This window comes from Barbatula barbatula, assembly GCF_947034865.1.
Source record: "Barbatula barbatula genome assembly, chromosome: 19".
NCBI classification, from domain to species: Eukaryota; Metazoa; Chordata; class Actinopteri; order Cypriniformes; family Nemacheilidae; genus Barbatula; species Barbatula barbatula.
Window position 1 is genome coordinate 14,882,848 of NC_136782.1, and position 16,970 is coordinate 14,899,817.

At 39.1% G+C, this 16,970-nt stretch overlaps 1 protein-coding gene across 1 annotated transcript; it reads left to right on the forward strand.

Annotated features, from left to right (window-relative positions):
• The first annotated feature begins 1,997 nt into the window (after positions 1–1,997).
• Positions 1,998–15,956, forward strand: tbx4 (T-box transcription factor 4). Its single transcript, XM_079480829.1, has 9 exons — positions 1,998–2,388; positions 5,660–5,799; positions 6,160–6,254; positions 9,636–9,755; positions 10,945–11,092; positions 12,826–12,978; positions 13,071–13,159; positions 13,236–13,471; positions 13,577–15,956. The coding sequence occupies exons 2-9, from the start codon at positions 5,662–5,664 to the stop codon at positions 14,224–14,226; spliced, it is 1,629 nt and encodes a 542-aa protein (XP_079336955.1). The 5' UTR covers positions 1,998–2,388; positions 5,660–5,661; the 3' UTR covers positions 14,227–15,956.
• The last annotated feature ends 1,014 nt before the right edge of the window (positions 15,957–16,970 follow it).

The window sequence follows — 16,970 nt, forward strand, 5'->3', positions numbered from 1 at the left end:
TGTAATGTGTAGAGTAGAGTTTTGAGCGCATCGCTCAATGTCCATTCGGCAACACCCTGCTCTCAATACATAAGCTAACCCTACTCCTGTTCCTAATTTCAAGACCACGTGATGGTGGGAGTGAGTGAAGTTTAAATTCCCTTTCAGAAAGGCTGCTCAATTCATCCCCTATAAAATATCATCCCTTTTATAGCGACATCTTACATGCCACGCTAAGGTATAACTTGCTTGAGAATACCCAAGAAAGCGCCTATCTTGAGCGAGAGTCTCATCCTGAGATTCTTTCACACAAACACACCCAGAAGGTCCAGCAAGACCAGTGAGGTGGAGGTAAGACTCCTTATTTTCAATCACGTGTGATAACGGCAGTACATATAACAAATACAAAATATTTAAGGAAATAAATGCAGCGTAAAAATATTTTTCTTCATGGGACTGTATTTGTGTGTTTACAGCCTTTAGGCCTCGGTTTTAGATAAGCACTATTATTCCTAGAATTTACATTACTGTTAGCTGTGAAATATGTGCTAATAATGAGATATTTATTTTTAATCTAATCTTGTAATTTTTCATCTATCGTTCTTTAAAGGTGCAGTGAAAATAATTAAAATCAGCTTGAATTGTTCAGGGTTTTTAAATTTCCTGAGATTCTATTAGCTCATGTTGGCTATAGGTTTTATTGTTTTTCCACCACTGTTATATTTAACTTTCAAATTATATTATTGAAAAAACATATTAAACAAAGTATATGACGACTCGGCTACCTATGTGGGCCTTCAAGTAAACTTAAGCCGATTTCTGGCGTTTTTGCTAGTAACTCGCAGACATTTTTACGTCTAAACTTCCTTTTAAGAAATGTTTAAATGTGTTTTAAGAGACTCCACATTATTACCACAAACGTTCTAGAACAGTAAAGTGAAACAGTGGAAATATTCCCAGGAAAAATACCGACAATGGCATTGACTATAAAACTAATTCTTATCGAATTTTGAAAAAACACTTTATTTTGTTTTTGAAATGTAGCGCTTAAAAAAAGGTTCTATATAAGAGCTTAAAGGTTTATTTAATCTATAAGCACATCACACATAAAATAGAAGATAGAATGTAACCTATCTTAAATTCAGGAGCACGTATTGTTCTTTTAAAATAAAGCTAACATGTAGACAAATCTAGAGTCAATAATAATTCAGAGGACCTTATAAATAATTCATACCAACTATTCTCTCGTCCCGAATTGGCCTTAGTTGTCAGTGGTGCAACAAACGATAGTACACTTGCAATTTCATCACACTCCATTCAACAATCATTCGAAATACATGATTGAAGCCATGAGGCCTTTCTCCTCACATCGAAAATCACCCCTCCTGGTTCTTGCCTGAATTTGTTTCGGCCGAATTGATCACATAACATGTTTGGAAAATTACATCAGCGAGTATGATAAACAGCTCAGAGACGGAAATATTCTAGCTGTTGCCATTCATTTGGTCCTGTCATCAGTTGATATAAGTCAAAAACGCCACGGCCCTCAAACGTATCCAGGTGATTTATTGATCTTTCAGCCTTATGCTTCGACCCATTTACTCTACAACCGCAACCATATTTCACTGGAAATGCTTAGACATTCAAACAATATCCTCAAAATCAAACACGCCTGCTTATAAGACCAGAACACATATTCTAGAAGAAACAATGAAATTTCGAGACTGTGTAATTGATAGAAAGCTTGCGCTATAAAATGTACACATATTACATTACGTCTTTATAGTCAAGCATGAGATACATCACATGCTATCAGTGCACATTGTTTGTATGCCTTATTTTCCACACACATATATACACACACAAAATAGTGGCAGCATATTAACTCATCAATAGGCTTTTTGGTCAGGGGAGAGAATAAAGAGCGAGACAATTACGTTATACAATTAATATTTGCTATCCAGAGAGAACACTATTCGTTTGCAGTATGAATGTGACTGAACTCAGCGCATCGCGTTGTTTCGGGTTTGGTGTGATTGAGAGCAACGTCAGCAATGAGGCACGGGGGGAAGGAGGGAGAGAGTGAATGAGCCAAGTTATTCACCCTTGTGTTTTAACAAATCAAGCTGTTCTGCGGATACTCGCTTTCCAAGAAACCATCACGCACCGAGTTCCTCCATTCGCCTCCGAGACGAATCCTCTCCGGTGTTTCCACCAGCTCTATTTGAACGGAAGCAGACCCTGGGGAAGGGACAGCTCTATCTTCTCATTATCAGATACAGTGGATGCTGAGCAGTGCACTGGACCGAACGAAACCGGGACGTAACTTCCTGCTGTAATGTCGTACCGGGCAGATTATTGCGGTTTGGAATGATATGGAGGATTTCAGAACGTAATATTTTTTACGAGGTAACATTAAATTTGTTCTCCGAAGATCATATCCCGCTGCTCTAATGTGTCTTTATCGAAATGCACGTCACTCGAGTGTTCTTAAGATGCACGGAGGGCTGTAATGCGATTACGCATGTTGATCTAGATCCTTCTCTGCCAAATTAAGTGAGAAAGGGCGACAGACCTTTATAAACAAAACACGATGAATAGGGATTCTCTTTGCAGTAATATAAGAAGATTATTGTCTTGAAATGCGACGCAAACGAGTGAACGTGATTTAAACGTCACAAACACATCTGACATGTTACTTCATTAAACGGGTTAGCCTCGTTTGTTTTGTTTATTATGAATGAGGCTCAGCATGGGTTTCAATAAGTGATATTATAATGTTTTTGCAGGGAGTCTGACAGCGTTATGTCTCTCATATTTTTTAAAAAGTACATCAGTTTCGCTTAGTTACTTTCACCTGAAATTAATCGCTGGGAAAAGAAGGAAAGTGACGCGAACCTTTAATAATGCGCAGTTATCGACGATGTTGTTCGTGTCTTAATCCTTGACACATCCCTTCGCCGCCAGGGATGGAGTCGACCTAAAGGCCTAAAAGCATCAGCGCGGATAATGCGGAGGGTAACAGCACATTGCTTCAAAAACAGTAAGATATATACTGTATATATATATATATATGTTTGTGATCAAATACATATTTCAAATTGCATTGCTTTGTAGACTATCTCGAAACGAAATACAGGAAAATAATGTGACAATAAAATTATAAATCCAAAGAACACTTCTCAGTAATATAAGATTTAAAACTTTTTTATTGTGCAGACATATTATATTATTTAAAAATTCAAAAAGTCATTTTTGTTCGCTGATAAAATGTATTAAATACATTATTTTCTGATGAAATGCACGTTTAGATATTTTTAACAATCAAATCGGGAAAAACAACTATGCAAAATGTAGCTGTAATAAACGGACGGATATCAATATGCAAACAGCATAACAGCTCTAAATGCACTCTCCAAACTACGACCCAATCCATTATCTCTTAAATCCATTCAACACTGAAATTAAAAATATACAAGATAAGTACAAATAACAAATATTATCCCAGTATTTAGAATTTTATCTTCTATGCAATTCCTTAACATTAACAATTTGCCAAAACCAGCAGACAGGGAATCTTTTGCATTGACCCAGGTATGTTATTCACTTGTATTAGAAACTGTATTAGATGTTAACCTCCCAGAGACAACTAAACAAGGCCATTACTATCACATAATATTTTTCAAATACACACCATGATGATGCAAAATTACAAATTTATGCAACATAGGTGGCATATGAGTAACTTTAAAGACACCCAGAAGAGGATTTCACTACTCAAGTGGTTAGAAAAACCGTAGGGTATGTCTGGCCTTGAAAGAAGTTGACCGGCCTGTTTTCTTTAATACTCGCTGGCAGACGAAAAAGATGCTGGACTCTTATAGACAACAGTTAATCAAGGGCCGGTTGCAAAAACTGCTTAGAGTAGTCTTACGTGTTAGTCATCTCATTTTTTCTTCAAGACAGGTCATAATAAAAAGGTAGATTGGGGTAATTGAAATACGAAAAGTAATACTGATTGGTCCTAACTAATTCCTAGTCTGTACAATGCCTGTTAAGACACAGCCTTAATTTAGTGGCTAAGTTTATGCACCTGGGCCCAAATCGGATAACAAAACTAGTTCTGGGCTGAAACCGATTTAGCATTCCCGTTAAACCAGATTAGTCCAGGTTTCCAAAGGGAATTTCCACGGCGAATTTTGCTCACAAAAAACAGCCAATATATTTCAGTCCATCCTCAAACAACTTTATTTAATATTCTACATTTTAAAGAAAGGGATATGCTTAAATTTGGCCTGCGTTGAACATTTTAAACAACATGGCTCTGGAAACCCCAGTGTGCACGGAGCACAATCTGCCAGGAATAGTTTAGCGGATTATATGTCTGGTGTGACAGTCATGTAAACATAGCTTGTGCTCACTGGACTTGGTTAAACAGTGTAAGTGAAAGGCACATTTTAGACTGGAAAAGTCCATGGTTGACTTGCTGTAGCCTCATGGTGCCTGTCAGACTTTATCTTTATTGGCTTTGGCAAACGTCTGGCCAAGTTTACACGGAATCCCGCTCTTCTTTTATCTGAAGGGTGCACACTCACATTGTTTACACGCGTGAGATTAGGAGTGTGTGGGAGGGGCGGCTTTCACAATGAGAGTTGTTTGGTGTCCGTGGAATAGGCTGCAATACGCAGGCATTGTAATGCAGTACAGTACTATCATCATGTGAGACGTATCTTCATGTATCTTCGTGTGATGGCTGAGCATGAGCAGAGAAGGGGCGTGAGAGTGGGGCTAAGTTTGTGACCTCTCTTAATGGAATCAGCAGTGTTTAGCACCCTTCAATAAAACTGAGGTGCCCGAATGCTGGAAGTGTAAATATTTAATCTAGCGATACTTTAGAACAAACGGATCTCGACCCTTTCCTTGAAATAAATTGGCCAGGTCATGTTATGAGGACTGACTTTCCCACACAAAATGTAAATGTTAATGTAGGTTATTTCTCATATTTGCAGCCCACGTCTTAGCTGTGTGTATATAATCAATTACAGAAGACTTTGGAAGAACAAAGAGCAGCAAAGGCATCTGTGGTATTTTCATTAACCATATATCATTAGTTACTTCTTGTTTTAAAATAAGAGCAAGGAAGATTGTTTTTTGCACCCTCTCTTTTACAACAATAAATACGAATGAAGGGAAATGGATCCATGCTTGCAAGAAATCTTGAATAAGTTAATAGTTTTCAAAGTTTACTTGGAATAATTGTTTTGTGGTAGACAGACGCAATCATTAAACTGAACAAATGCATTAATTTAGGCATAGTGTGCTTAGAAATTGTGTATACATTTAAAAATTTCAAAAGATATTTTGTCTTCATTTTTTCTGAATTACAGACTTATTGCTCAAATGACTAAAAATAAGTACAAAATCTTGTATTTTAATAAGATTGTCATACACTTACAATTTTTTATTACACGTTTTTCAGTGTAATATTTATTTTTCATGTCATATTTTGAACATACTATTTATTTAAAACGAGAAAACTTTACTAAATTGACTATGAAATTTGGATTGACAACTTTATTTTAATTCAATTTCTTAAAGGTTTTTGTGAACACTTGTGAACTTTAGAATTGAGTGAATTTTAGTAAATTATTTAGTCATTTATTAAAATATAATTTTACAGAAATGCTACAAGAGAAAGCCTCAGCTGTGGCTGATGAAAGCATGACCGTGGTCCAGTCCAGTGGTCAGCTTACCAGTGACTCCTCAAATCTGGCCCTGCCTACAACTCCCAGCATTCCACAGAACAACGAGTCTGACCAGGTAACTAATCAACTGCATCTATTTTATGACTCCTAAAATGTTCAAACTAGTCTTTACACCTGCTTAAGAGACTGAATGTAACTTAACAGAAGAAAATATAGAGGTTTAACTCATAGCTAATGTTTATTCCTTGACACATCTCCTGACACACTGGAGCTTTAACAATAAAAGCAAAAGGCACATTTTTAATAGAAGAAATAAATTCATTCTAAGAGTACATCATATTTTTTTATAATGTTATTTTCTTTTAAGCAGCACTTCAATATTCAATAAAAGGCAGCATCCATATTTTTATTCAGGTTTACACTCTAAAATAAATTACAACCACCGAGTTCTTGATATTTCTCTATGTACCTTCAGAACATTGAAAACATCAAAGTGGTTCTTCATGACAGAGAACTATGGAAGAAGTTCCACGGGGCGGGAACGGAGATGATCATAACCAAAGCAGGCAGGTAAGAACGGCGTCATTTCCATCCACATTTAAACAGGCATTGAGAGAAAGTGGTTTATCTAAGTAGGTCACTGCGTTTCCCCTAAGAAATTCAAATTAAAACCAAATAAAATAATAATAATGGAATGTTGATACTATTCTATCAAGGTAAAGCGTGACTGAATTCCTATGCATACAAATATCTAATTGGAAACACAAACGGCTGCCCCCTGTGTTAGATTTAACGTGCCCTATGGATTAAGAGCAGGACCCTGGATATTAAGCAGAGAATGTGTCAATGGTCTCTGCCAGTCTTAACCAGCAGTTTCTCAGGGCTTCTCAGTGGAAAATGCAAAAGGTCACCACAATTTTTCTTTAATGCTGTAACATTGTGAGGGATGGGCTTCCCCCTGTCTGACTGATAAAGTGCTCTAAGAATCCTTAAACCCTTTGAAGAGCGAAGCAATGTTCGGTCGCACAGCTGCGCACAGATCAGGAGACTGTACTTCCACGCGGCTTCAACAACAGATGGGCTCATTTCATTTTACATACTTTAGTATATAATGGACACCAGGCTCTGTTAAAGATGCTCAACATGTCAATCGAGCCATGAAGCAGGAAAAGCGTTTCACTGTTTTATTTTATTTTCTGGGGGGGATATGACTTGTAGGACATTACGCAGCCATTCACTCAACTGTAAATCTTGAGAAAACCCGCCAGGTTTCTCCACGATGGCTCCCATTACACAAAATTGAGGCCAATTTCATGCAATGATTCTCATCGTGGTCTTGTGTTACATAGTGAGCTTGAGCCATGTCAGCGCGGTATATGAGCTTTGACAGTATATGTTTTCACTAAAGAAGAATTAACTTTTATTAAATCTCTCTAATCGATTTATCTCCATGATGCTGTAAAAATAATTAATTGAGAATGTCAATAAAATAAACGTGATGAATATTTTGTTTTTAAAAAGCATATTAGTACCATATACATTGTTTAACAAACCTACAGCCATGCGACTGCTGCTCTGCAGAAAAACTGGGTCATACACAGCAGCGATGTCTCTTAAAGAGACAATCCGCACAGCTGAACTCTGCTTCAGCGCCAGTAAAGTCAATGCGATTGGACTGTTGTTGAGCACACACCAACGTGGCCCAATACAAAACATGACTATTGAAAGCAGCCGGCTGGTGTTAACTGTACACAGCCCGTCAGAGCGAACCTCAGCGGGCTGATGAGAGAGGCACGGCACTCAATTCGATGGCGTCTCTCAGGCCCTGAAGGACCTCTCTTGCTTTATCATCCAGCGCCTTTTGATCTAAGCGCTGCTGCGGGATCGTCCAGATAGCATGAATCACTGACAGGGCAGGCGCGTGAGAGCGCTAAAAGAAACAGCTGGCATTATGCGTGTGCTGACACTGAGATGATACACTCTCAAACGTCCATTTTTCAGTGTCTACCTCACACATATACACTGAAGTGCAGGGGCCAAATTACCACCCAATTTGGCCTGTGAATGCACAGTGCTCGTACTTAGATTACTTAGGAAAGGAATCACGTTCATCTAAAAGAAATTTGACTCTTGTGACTACTATGATATCCACAAACTTAAAGGCAAAGAGAAGCCTACGGAAAGCAGTATAGTATGTTTAACTGTTGCCATACCCAGGATAGCACAACAACTTGACTGTACAGATAAAGCAACAGAATACACAGATATATATCACAGATCCACCGTAAGACGGTATTAGACATCCCATGTGATCTTCTGTGGAAGCCATTATGTGCATATGGCATAAATGGATGCAATGCAGATCCTGAACTTGTGACCGAAACTTTTTAAAGACCGATATATTGTCTTCTCAATTTTAGCACTGTAAAGATTTTCTAAATCATATTTCAAAGCACAAATCATTGTTTGTAATTGTCATATTTTTGTACTATTTTTAAAGGGGCATTTCATCCAAAATAAAACTCCTTCCACCATTTATTACCTCAGATGTTATTCCAAAACTTGCCTTTCTTTTTAAGAACATTGATAGCATGGTCCCAATGGACTTCTTTTTTTAAATGTTTTCTTTTGTATTCCACAGAAGAAAGACACACAGTTTTGAAATGTATTTCTTTCTTCCAAATATCTGTGTACATAAGAACATAGCTTTGTGAACAGGTTTAAGATGCGGGCTTAAAGCACCTCTTTAGCAATTATTTAGTGATTTACATGATTGGATTGCAGGCCAGAGCTTTACCTCTCTCTACCCTGAACTCTCTCACTAGGTATTAGAGGGAAGTGCTTTTAGGGCATTTCTTACACATCGCAGGTCTCTGAAATCCTGCCTTCGCAAATAAAATAAAAAAGATTCAGCACAGGGCACCGGTGGAACCTTTCAAAAGCTTAAAAACGTGATGCTCGACAGTGTTGCTCTGTTTTGGAGGGAGTAGGGTGGTGCAGTGACATGCTGGGGTTTGTTATTCAGCAGTCCGGTATTAAAAAGAAAAAAGAGCTTTGAGTTTATAACAGTTCAATTTCATGCTGTGGGTTAAACGCTGATAGAAGACAGAACGTCAAACCGAGCCATTTCTGTATGCAGCTTTTTCAAGGATTGTTTCAGAGATGCTGAAGCTCTCAGCCTTCTCGGAGACTTAAGTGACCTTTTGTGATTCTTAAACAAGTAATCTGTCCTAAAAAGAGGTTAAGCTGTTATCTGATCACTAATTGCGTACTCATCCTCCCAAAACAAACACTTGCCGTGATTCTCTTGCACTTAAGGCCCGTTTAAACCTCCAAAAGAGCCGATAAGACCGTCTCATCCATGCTTACCGTCAGCGCTCAGCTGTCGCTCACGCACCACAGCCAAAGCCCAAGTTTCATTAGGTCGTTTGGAGAAAAAAACTGCTCCTGTAATGAGCTATAAAGACAGTATTGTGTGAGCGAATGACACAAATTAGATAAACGTTTGATTTGATTTGATTCAATTTATTGTCATTACATACATACAAGTACAGTGCAACGAAATGTATTTTTAGAAGAAGATAAAGCATAACATGGGGAAGGTGGGGAGAAAAACATGTACACAATACACCAAAGACAAGACTTGCAACAGGGATAGGTAATCCAGTTCCGACAAGTTTGGAGGAGATTGAAGGAGAATGACTTTAGCAAGGGCAAAAGCGCATTAACACTTGCTTTTCAATTAAATCTAAGTGCTGTCTGAGGTCAAGAATAGAGTTGTATATTCACAAAGAAATCTGTTGTTTATAAAAAATTTAATAATTTTACCTTCTGTAATAATGCAAGCAACTACAAAAGTTTATTATTGAAAAAAGTGACATCATTGGTACAGTTTCTTTCAAGGGTACGATACAATTTGTAATTCTGGTGACATCATCTTCACTCTTTTAGGCGGATGTTCCCCGGCTACAAAGTGAAGGTCACAGGGATGAACCCCAAGACCAAATACATCCTTTTAATCGACATCGTTCCAGCTGATGACCATCGGTACAAGTTTTGTGACAACAAGTGGTGAGTTCATCATCGTTTTGTCAGTTTAAAATAAGACACAGCAGGCAGTCTGTCAAAACCATGTCTGTCTTAAAACAGCTGGGTGATGCATGTTGTCCTCTTTGTGACCTCTGGCGATGCCACAAGATATGGGCACTGTCTACTTATGCAACTAAGCAACAATTGGCACTACAAATAAATCAAGACTGTAAAGAAACAAAATAACTGTGGCAAGCAAAACTCTTTAAAATGAATGTTTGGTCCAAAGAACCAGTATTTTATGGCCCTTTTTCAAAATCTGCGGGATGGGGTGGAATTCAGCCATTTGCCAGCATCGGTTCTGGATATCTTCAGCGACACCTTTCAGGCGCACAATTAGCAGTGATGTTATGGTCGAAGCAGCCATCCCAAGTCTTCGGGAATTACTCCCATAATGCCATGGACATAACCGCTCACGCACTGAATCTGTCATTAATGTACAGATGTTCTGCATAAAGCAAGCCTGTTCTACACTCTGCCACTATAACCTACAGTGCTTGAGTGATGCTGAAAAACAACCTTCCTTTTAGAAACGGTATGGACATGGCATGATGTCAAGAGGTGTGGGAAAGCAAAGTACAGTTAGAGCTACAGGCAAATCTTTATTTACCGGTATATCACGTAGAATCAGAATGTTGCCACATCATGGCAGTTCGAGCTACAGGGGCAACGTCCGGTATTTAAGTGCCTTTCTCAAGAGCAAAATGTTGATCTTTTGGGGAGATCAATGATACCAGAAGATGTATTTTGTACTCCAAAGCATTTAACAATATGACCCCCACGTTTCTCACTACCATCTTACAAACAAAATTCCAGGTCTTTGTTAATTTTGCTAGTGCTCTCCCAGGTTACAATGCTGTTCAATTGACTGTATGAAGGGTAGGCTACTTCTTGGTTTTCTGGAAGCCAACTACAAGCATTTCCAGTGAACTGACAGTCTACAATCGATGCTTTTAAAAGACTTATGGTCAAATCGAATTTTGCTAAAACGCAGCAGTACTCAGTTGTTCTTCCTTTATGTCGTTAAAGTAAACGTTGCTTTCATGCTTTTTTTAGTTAAACAACAAAATGAATGTTAGGCATGACCATTTAACTGACTAGAATCTGATTATAAACTACATATGCTACTGATGCTGTACTTTTAGTCAGTTGGTTTTACTTTTTTCTTTAGGATGGTGGCTGGAAAAGCAGAGCCTGCGATGCCTGGAAGACTCTATGTCCACCCAGACTCTCCAGCAACAGGAGCCCATTGGATGAGACAACTCGTCTCCTTTCAAAAGCTGAAGCTCACAAACAACCACCTTGATCCATTTGGGCATGTGAGTGGCATTAATTGAATCACATGACATGTTAAAAAAGTGTTAGATAAAAAAGGGCTTTAACCGTTTAAAACAGCACTGGAGATTGTCAAAAGTAATAGGAAGAGTAGAGAGAGTGAAAAAGACATTCAACTTTTACTTTAATTTTGACTCATGACTAAATGACTGCCACTGTAAATATTCTGTTATCATTAAGAAACATAAAAAGTTATTTTTGCTCAACACTTTTCGGTATTATTAAGTTTGTCTGTGCTGCAAGTAAGACTTTGTCCCTGCCTGACCAGGACTTCTGTAGACTTGCAAACTCAAATGTAATTTCAGACAGCTGAATACACGGCAGAATAAACACACCTCACGTGAGAGTTATACGGTATTGATCATCTGCAGAGAGTAAGAGAGAAGAAAACAGAGACAGTTAAGCAGAGGTGAGTAGTCCATGGCAGCACTGCCCAGAAGGACCCTGTGGATCTAGCTTGTCGAGGACGATCACATCAGTAGCAAGCTCATTAGGTTCATAACCTGTCAGAATGGCAAAAAGTTGGCCTGTCAGGATTAGTCGAATGCCTAGGAAGTGAAAAGGGCGAGTAATGAGCCCGGCAAGAGGCTGCTAAGCTCAACTGACGCTCACAGCAGCGGGAACACTGCGGCTAGCCGAGAGCTCCAATGCAGCCTGGATAGGACAAACCACACAAGTCACAGTCAAAACATACACTCCAAGTCCTCCCACATCACAACCAATGTGAAATAAAGGCATCATGTGTCACATGATCAAATTCAGATGCCATTGTTTTTGGAGGACTATTTAGTTCTAGTTCTCCTGCAGGGACTTTCGTGTGGTTTGGTAGCTGTGATTTATAATGGTTCCCACAACACCATGCATCTATTTCATTTGCAACTACTACGCCACTGACTGTGCAGACACCCAACACCCAAAAGTATTTACAGGATCGTAGACAGAACGCAGGGCCATCGAGTTTCGAGGCCACATGACATAACTTTCATCCCCCAAAATAGATCCTGGATTAAAAGAAAACAGAGATGAAAGACACAGGGCAGACTTGGAGCCGGCATTGATCTGACAAAGATGCTTGATTAATACACTTAGACAGCAGACATCCCTGTATCTGAATAACCAGTGCAGCGTGTATCACATGGTATTACCTCAAGACGCCAGCCAGCCAACCAGGCAAAGGTCACATGTGTCTGCACTCACCCAATAAAGCACCCAATCCATTCATTTGGCCAGGGCTACCGTCTGCGTGCGCAAGCAAGGGGGGGGCAGGGTGAGTGGGGTGTGGGTCGATGGTGGGGATTGACCTGGGCTTGGCCTTCATGCACTCTTGCTCCTGACTCCTCTTGAAAAAGTGCAGCAAGAGGAGAGCTGTCTCACTCTCTGTCTGAGAGTCGGCGTAACAAAGGGAAACGCCTTGATGCTCATTGGCCCTGACAGAACTGTGTTAGGTATGACCCTTACTAAACGCTTCACTGAACACACAGATGCACTGAGCAGACTGGTGCTAGTACACTGTGATCAAATTCACATACACAAAAGATCCAATTGGATTACTCGCATGCACCGCAGCACAAAAGCACTTGACATATTATTGATCCTGATGTGGCGGGGTAATGTACTGTAAATGAACTGTGCATTTGTATATACATGCGTACACAAAACAAAGGAAAATGCTTCATCTTGGGAAAAATGTCATGAACGATTGCCTTTCTCCTCACAGATCATCTTGAACTCTATGCATAAATACCAGCCCAGGCTACACATAGTGAAAGCTGATGAGAACAATGCATTCGGTTCTAAAAACACGGCCTATTGCACTCATGTCTTCCACGAGACGGCATTCATTTCTGTTACATCTTATCAGAACCATAAGGTACCAACAGAACCTGCTTTAACAAAGAATGACACACAAGAATGCAATAATGTTGCATGCTCACGTTCGATCTCTTTCTATTTATTTGACAGATCACCCAGTTAAAAATTGAGAACAATCCCTTTGCCAAAGGCTTCCGTGGCAGTGATGAAGGTGATATGCGTGTTTCCAGACTTCAAGGGTAAGACTGTTATTTAAAATCTCCTAATATATTGCACCAAATGAATGTGTAACTCATCAAGTGTCCCTCTTCCTAGGAAAGATTACCCTGTAATTTCTAAGAACATGGTTCGACAGCGGCTTCTCTCATCGCATAGCCATCTGTCAGGAAAACTGGGTGCAGGTGTATTGAGTAGCCACCCGCAGGTGGTATCTCACTATCAGTATGACAGTGGAGTCCCTCTGCCAAACCCAGATTCCCAGGAATCACACTCCAACTCCTTTTCATCCAGCCGAGAATCAAGCCTTCTTTACCACTGCTTTAAGCACAGAGGTATGACAATAACGTTATACACCATTTCTTTAAAAGACTTATACAAATTGTTTAGCCTTCCTCTCTGAATGTAAAAGTTATGTTTTTCCAAACCTTTCCTTCAAGATAATACAAGGCACTTGGAGCTGGGATGCAAACGACCCTATCTGGAACCCTCAGCCCCTGCTGTTTCCGAAGAGCACTACTTCCGCTCCCCTCCTACCTACGAGCCACCCCTGCTGTCCCATCCATACTGCAACGAAGCATTGGGTTCTAGAGAAGCATGCATGTATGGGGGAATGGAGGGAGAGGCTGGTGGTACAGTGGGTACGGATGACCTATCAGCACCCTCCCTGAACTGCAACATGTGGGCATCGGTGCAGCCGTACCCTCGCTACGGCATGCAGGCTGTGGAAGCCATGCAGTACCAACCTTTCACTGCCCACTTCAGCAGCACAGCCACTGCTGCATCTGTGGTGCCCCACCACTCTCCGTCCATGCAGCGGCCGCATCCGCCACCTCCTGACCTGGTCACTTTTACCACACAGCGGGTACTGCCGCCTACACCGGCTTCATCATCGAATTCCCCCTCTGGCCCCACCCCCCGTGACAGAGCTGCACATTCCACCCTGTTTCACAGGAAGCCAGCGTCGCCGTTGTGTTCCCAAAGGGATTTCACAGGCTATCCGACCCACAGCCCCACATCAACACGAGAACCAGCCTATCAATACCAAACTGGATTGACCAGTGTTGGACCAAATTGGACTGACAGCTAAAGAGAGACAAACCAATTGTATCAATCATATTTCTATTCAGTTTAGATCATAATACTTTCACTGAATGATGCATTAGAGATTATCTTTCCATACAGCCATGATGCAAAATTTTAAATCAAAGCCAAGCCATACATCTATTTAGCCTCATAGAATAGGATGGCCGCAATCTGTGGCAGTGTGTATTTATTTGTAACTGAGAGAGAAATGACTAGAGTTACAGATGGTTAGGCAAAGCACAATAAATAAATGTGTGCCAACAAAAAGAATGCAGACTAGCTCTAAAAAATGATTTCAGTAAATGATATAAATGAACATAGTTTTTCTAGATAACCTTAGACCTAGATACTCAGGCTGCCTTCTTTCTCCTGAAAAAGTATGCAAAACCTGTGTCAAACACAACGATGAGTTATTTTGCAGGGTGTTATTATTAATCTGTGTTATTTCCAGTAACAAAAGAATCAAGCAAAAATGTATTTTTCCATTGTACGTATATATGGTCAATGCAAATAGAATTTCTAATGTACTTAATATGTTTATAATACATTCACATCAATGACGATGTTATGCAATAAAATATATGATCCTCTACCACCAGCAAATGTACAAAATGATAAAATGCAGAAAATTCTAACAAACCTCTGCTCCATAGTATCTGTTTATTGAGGCTGTGCGATACTGAGGAAAAAAATTATATGCAATAGCATGCTAAATAATGCAAAATTTGATAAGATATTTCGTTTTTCTAAAATCAATTTAAATTATATATTAAAGAGATTATATAGCCAACATATATTTCACATTATTTTAGGAAAAAGAAAGCATCACTACAACTTTTGAAAGTAAACAGCCATGTTTTACTGTTGTGTTAAACAAATCTGACATTTTGTTAACAAAACCAAAATAAATCAAAACTGTTTTGCTTTGCAATGCGGATTGCTGATGGACTTGCCTCAGAGCACGCACACGCTATCATGCGCACGTACGCATAACCCAACTAACATCCGCGTGCCTGATGAATACTAAACTGTCCGCATCGACCTAAAATTTTGACCATGCATAACTTTTTGAAGAATTAAATAGCTAATTTATCGCAAACCATCGCGATATGCACATGTGCGATATTTTTCAATATATTGCACAGCCCTTCTGTTTATAGATTTTAAAAATGTATAGCAGGCTAAATGAATGCTGACTCAAAACAAGCCCTCAAAGTCTATGGCCAGGATGGGCTTCTATGCTTTTCCTTTTTCATCAATTTCTGTTGGACATTGAGTGTGGGCTGAACTCTATGAGCTGCAAGAAAAGAGTTAAGAGTTGCGAGTCTGGCACCAAACCCATTGTCCAATATGTGCAATTAGTGCAATGGGACATCAGAGCAGTTCCTTGCAACCAGATGGGAGCTTAAGGAACGATCATTAAGCCAAGAGGAGAGAAGAATAGAGAAGAACAGAGACCGCAGCTGAAGTCCAAAACCCAACAGGCTGAGTTAGAAAATCCTTACAAGACTGAAAATGTAAAACAGCCTTTGCAGGCAGGCAGCCACAAGACAAATTCAAAGAGGATGGGGCATCATTGGTAAGCCTGTGGTTCTAATGAGGAAAATGGGGTGTGTTAAGAGAGCATATGGTTGTGTATTTCCTAACACTATCTAGTTTACGTTTGGAACTCTGACAAAATGGCAAAAGTTTTTTCTTTCCACACCAGTTGAATAAACTGTTCATTTTTTGGCCTCCCATGATTAGTTCATTATGTAGCACTTTGTCCAAGCACAAAGTTTTAACATATTGTAGAAAGCAGATTCAAGTACAGCAACTTGTTATTGGTGTGAAAGGAAGCTATATTAAGTCGATTCTGTTATAATGTTAACACTTAAGTTAAACCACTAACAGTGAGAGAAGAAAACAAGAGCAGAAGTTCTTCAGTTTACAACAGGTGCAACTGTATATTTTCTATAAAGTCATAGAGTATGTCGTATATGTGAACCATGAGCTGATATGGTAATGTGTTACTGATACATGTGAGCAGTTCATGAGAGCAAGGAGATCTGTGGCATATGAGCGTGTGCCAATGTTAGTGTGAAAAATCTCTTAAATTAACCAACACAGCTGTTTAAGCCAACTGTATACAAATATATTAAACAAATAATAATAATAAAATGAAATATAATACAACTAATTTCCAGATTCCAGAATATTTAGTTTGAGCAAATGAGAGATTAATATAAATCACATTAAATTATTAATAATACTGGCCATCAGGGGAGTTATCAATTTGAAAAAGAAAATACATTTACAAATAACATACATTTTTTTTAAAGTAAAATAATTGCTGTTTGATGTAACTTTGGTCAATCCTTCTATATTTTTTAAACATTTATAAGGAAAACTCCCAATCCATTTTATTTAAGAGTATAAGCATTTTTTACAATACATCGAATTTTAATCCATAACAGGTTTCTGATTTTATTGTTTGTAAGTTGGTTAATTTGTACAAAGATGTGCAGGTTTCTCAGAACATGAGAAAGAAACACGTATCTTTAACATACATTACCTTCTTAGATAAAAAATAAAAGGGGCATCATGGAAAAAGGCACATTGGTCCCTCTGAATGAGTCCCAGAGGTATTGACTGTAGAGCAGAACCGGACTGCTGATGAAACCATTCAGATCTGAGGAATAGGGAGGGGAACAAGAACATCAGAGATCCTGTATCTTTAAAAACTTTCAAAAGCATTTTGATTTACAT

Coding starts and splice junctions, on each gene's coding strand:
- tbx4 (XM_079480829.1), top strand. CDS start 5,662: ATGCTACAAGAGAAAGCCTCAGCTGTGGCTGATGAAAGCATGACCGTG. Junction 13,160..13,235: donor CGTGTTTCCAGACTTCAAGG/GTAAGACTGTTA, acceptor CCCTCTTCCTAG/GAAAGATTACCCTGTAATTT. Junction 13,472..13,576: donor CCACTGCTTTAAGCACAGAG/GTATGACAATAA, acceptor CTTTCCTTCAAG/ATAATACAAGGCACTTGGAG.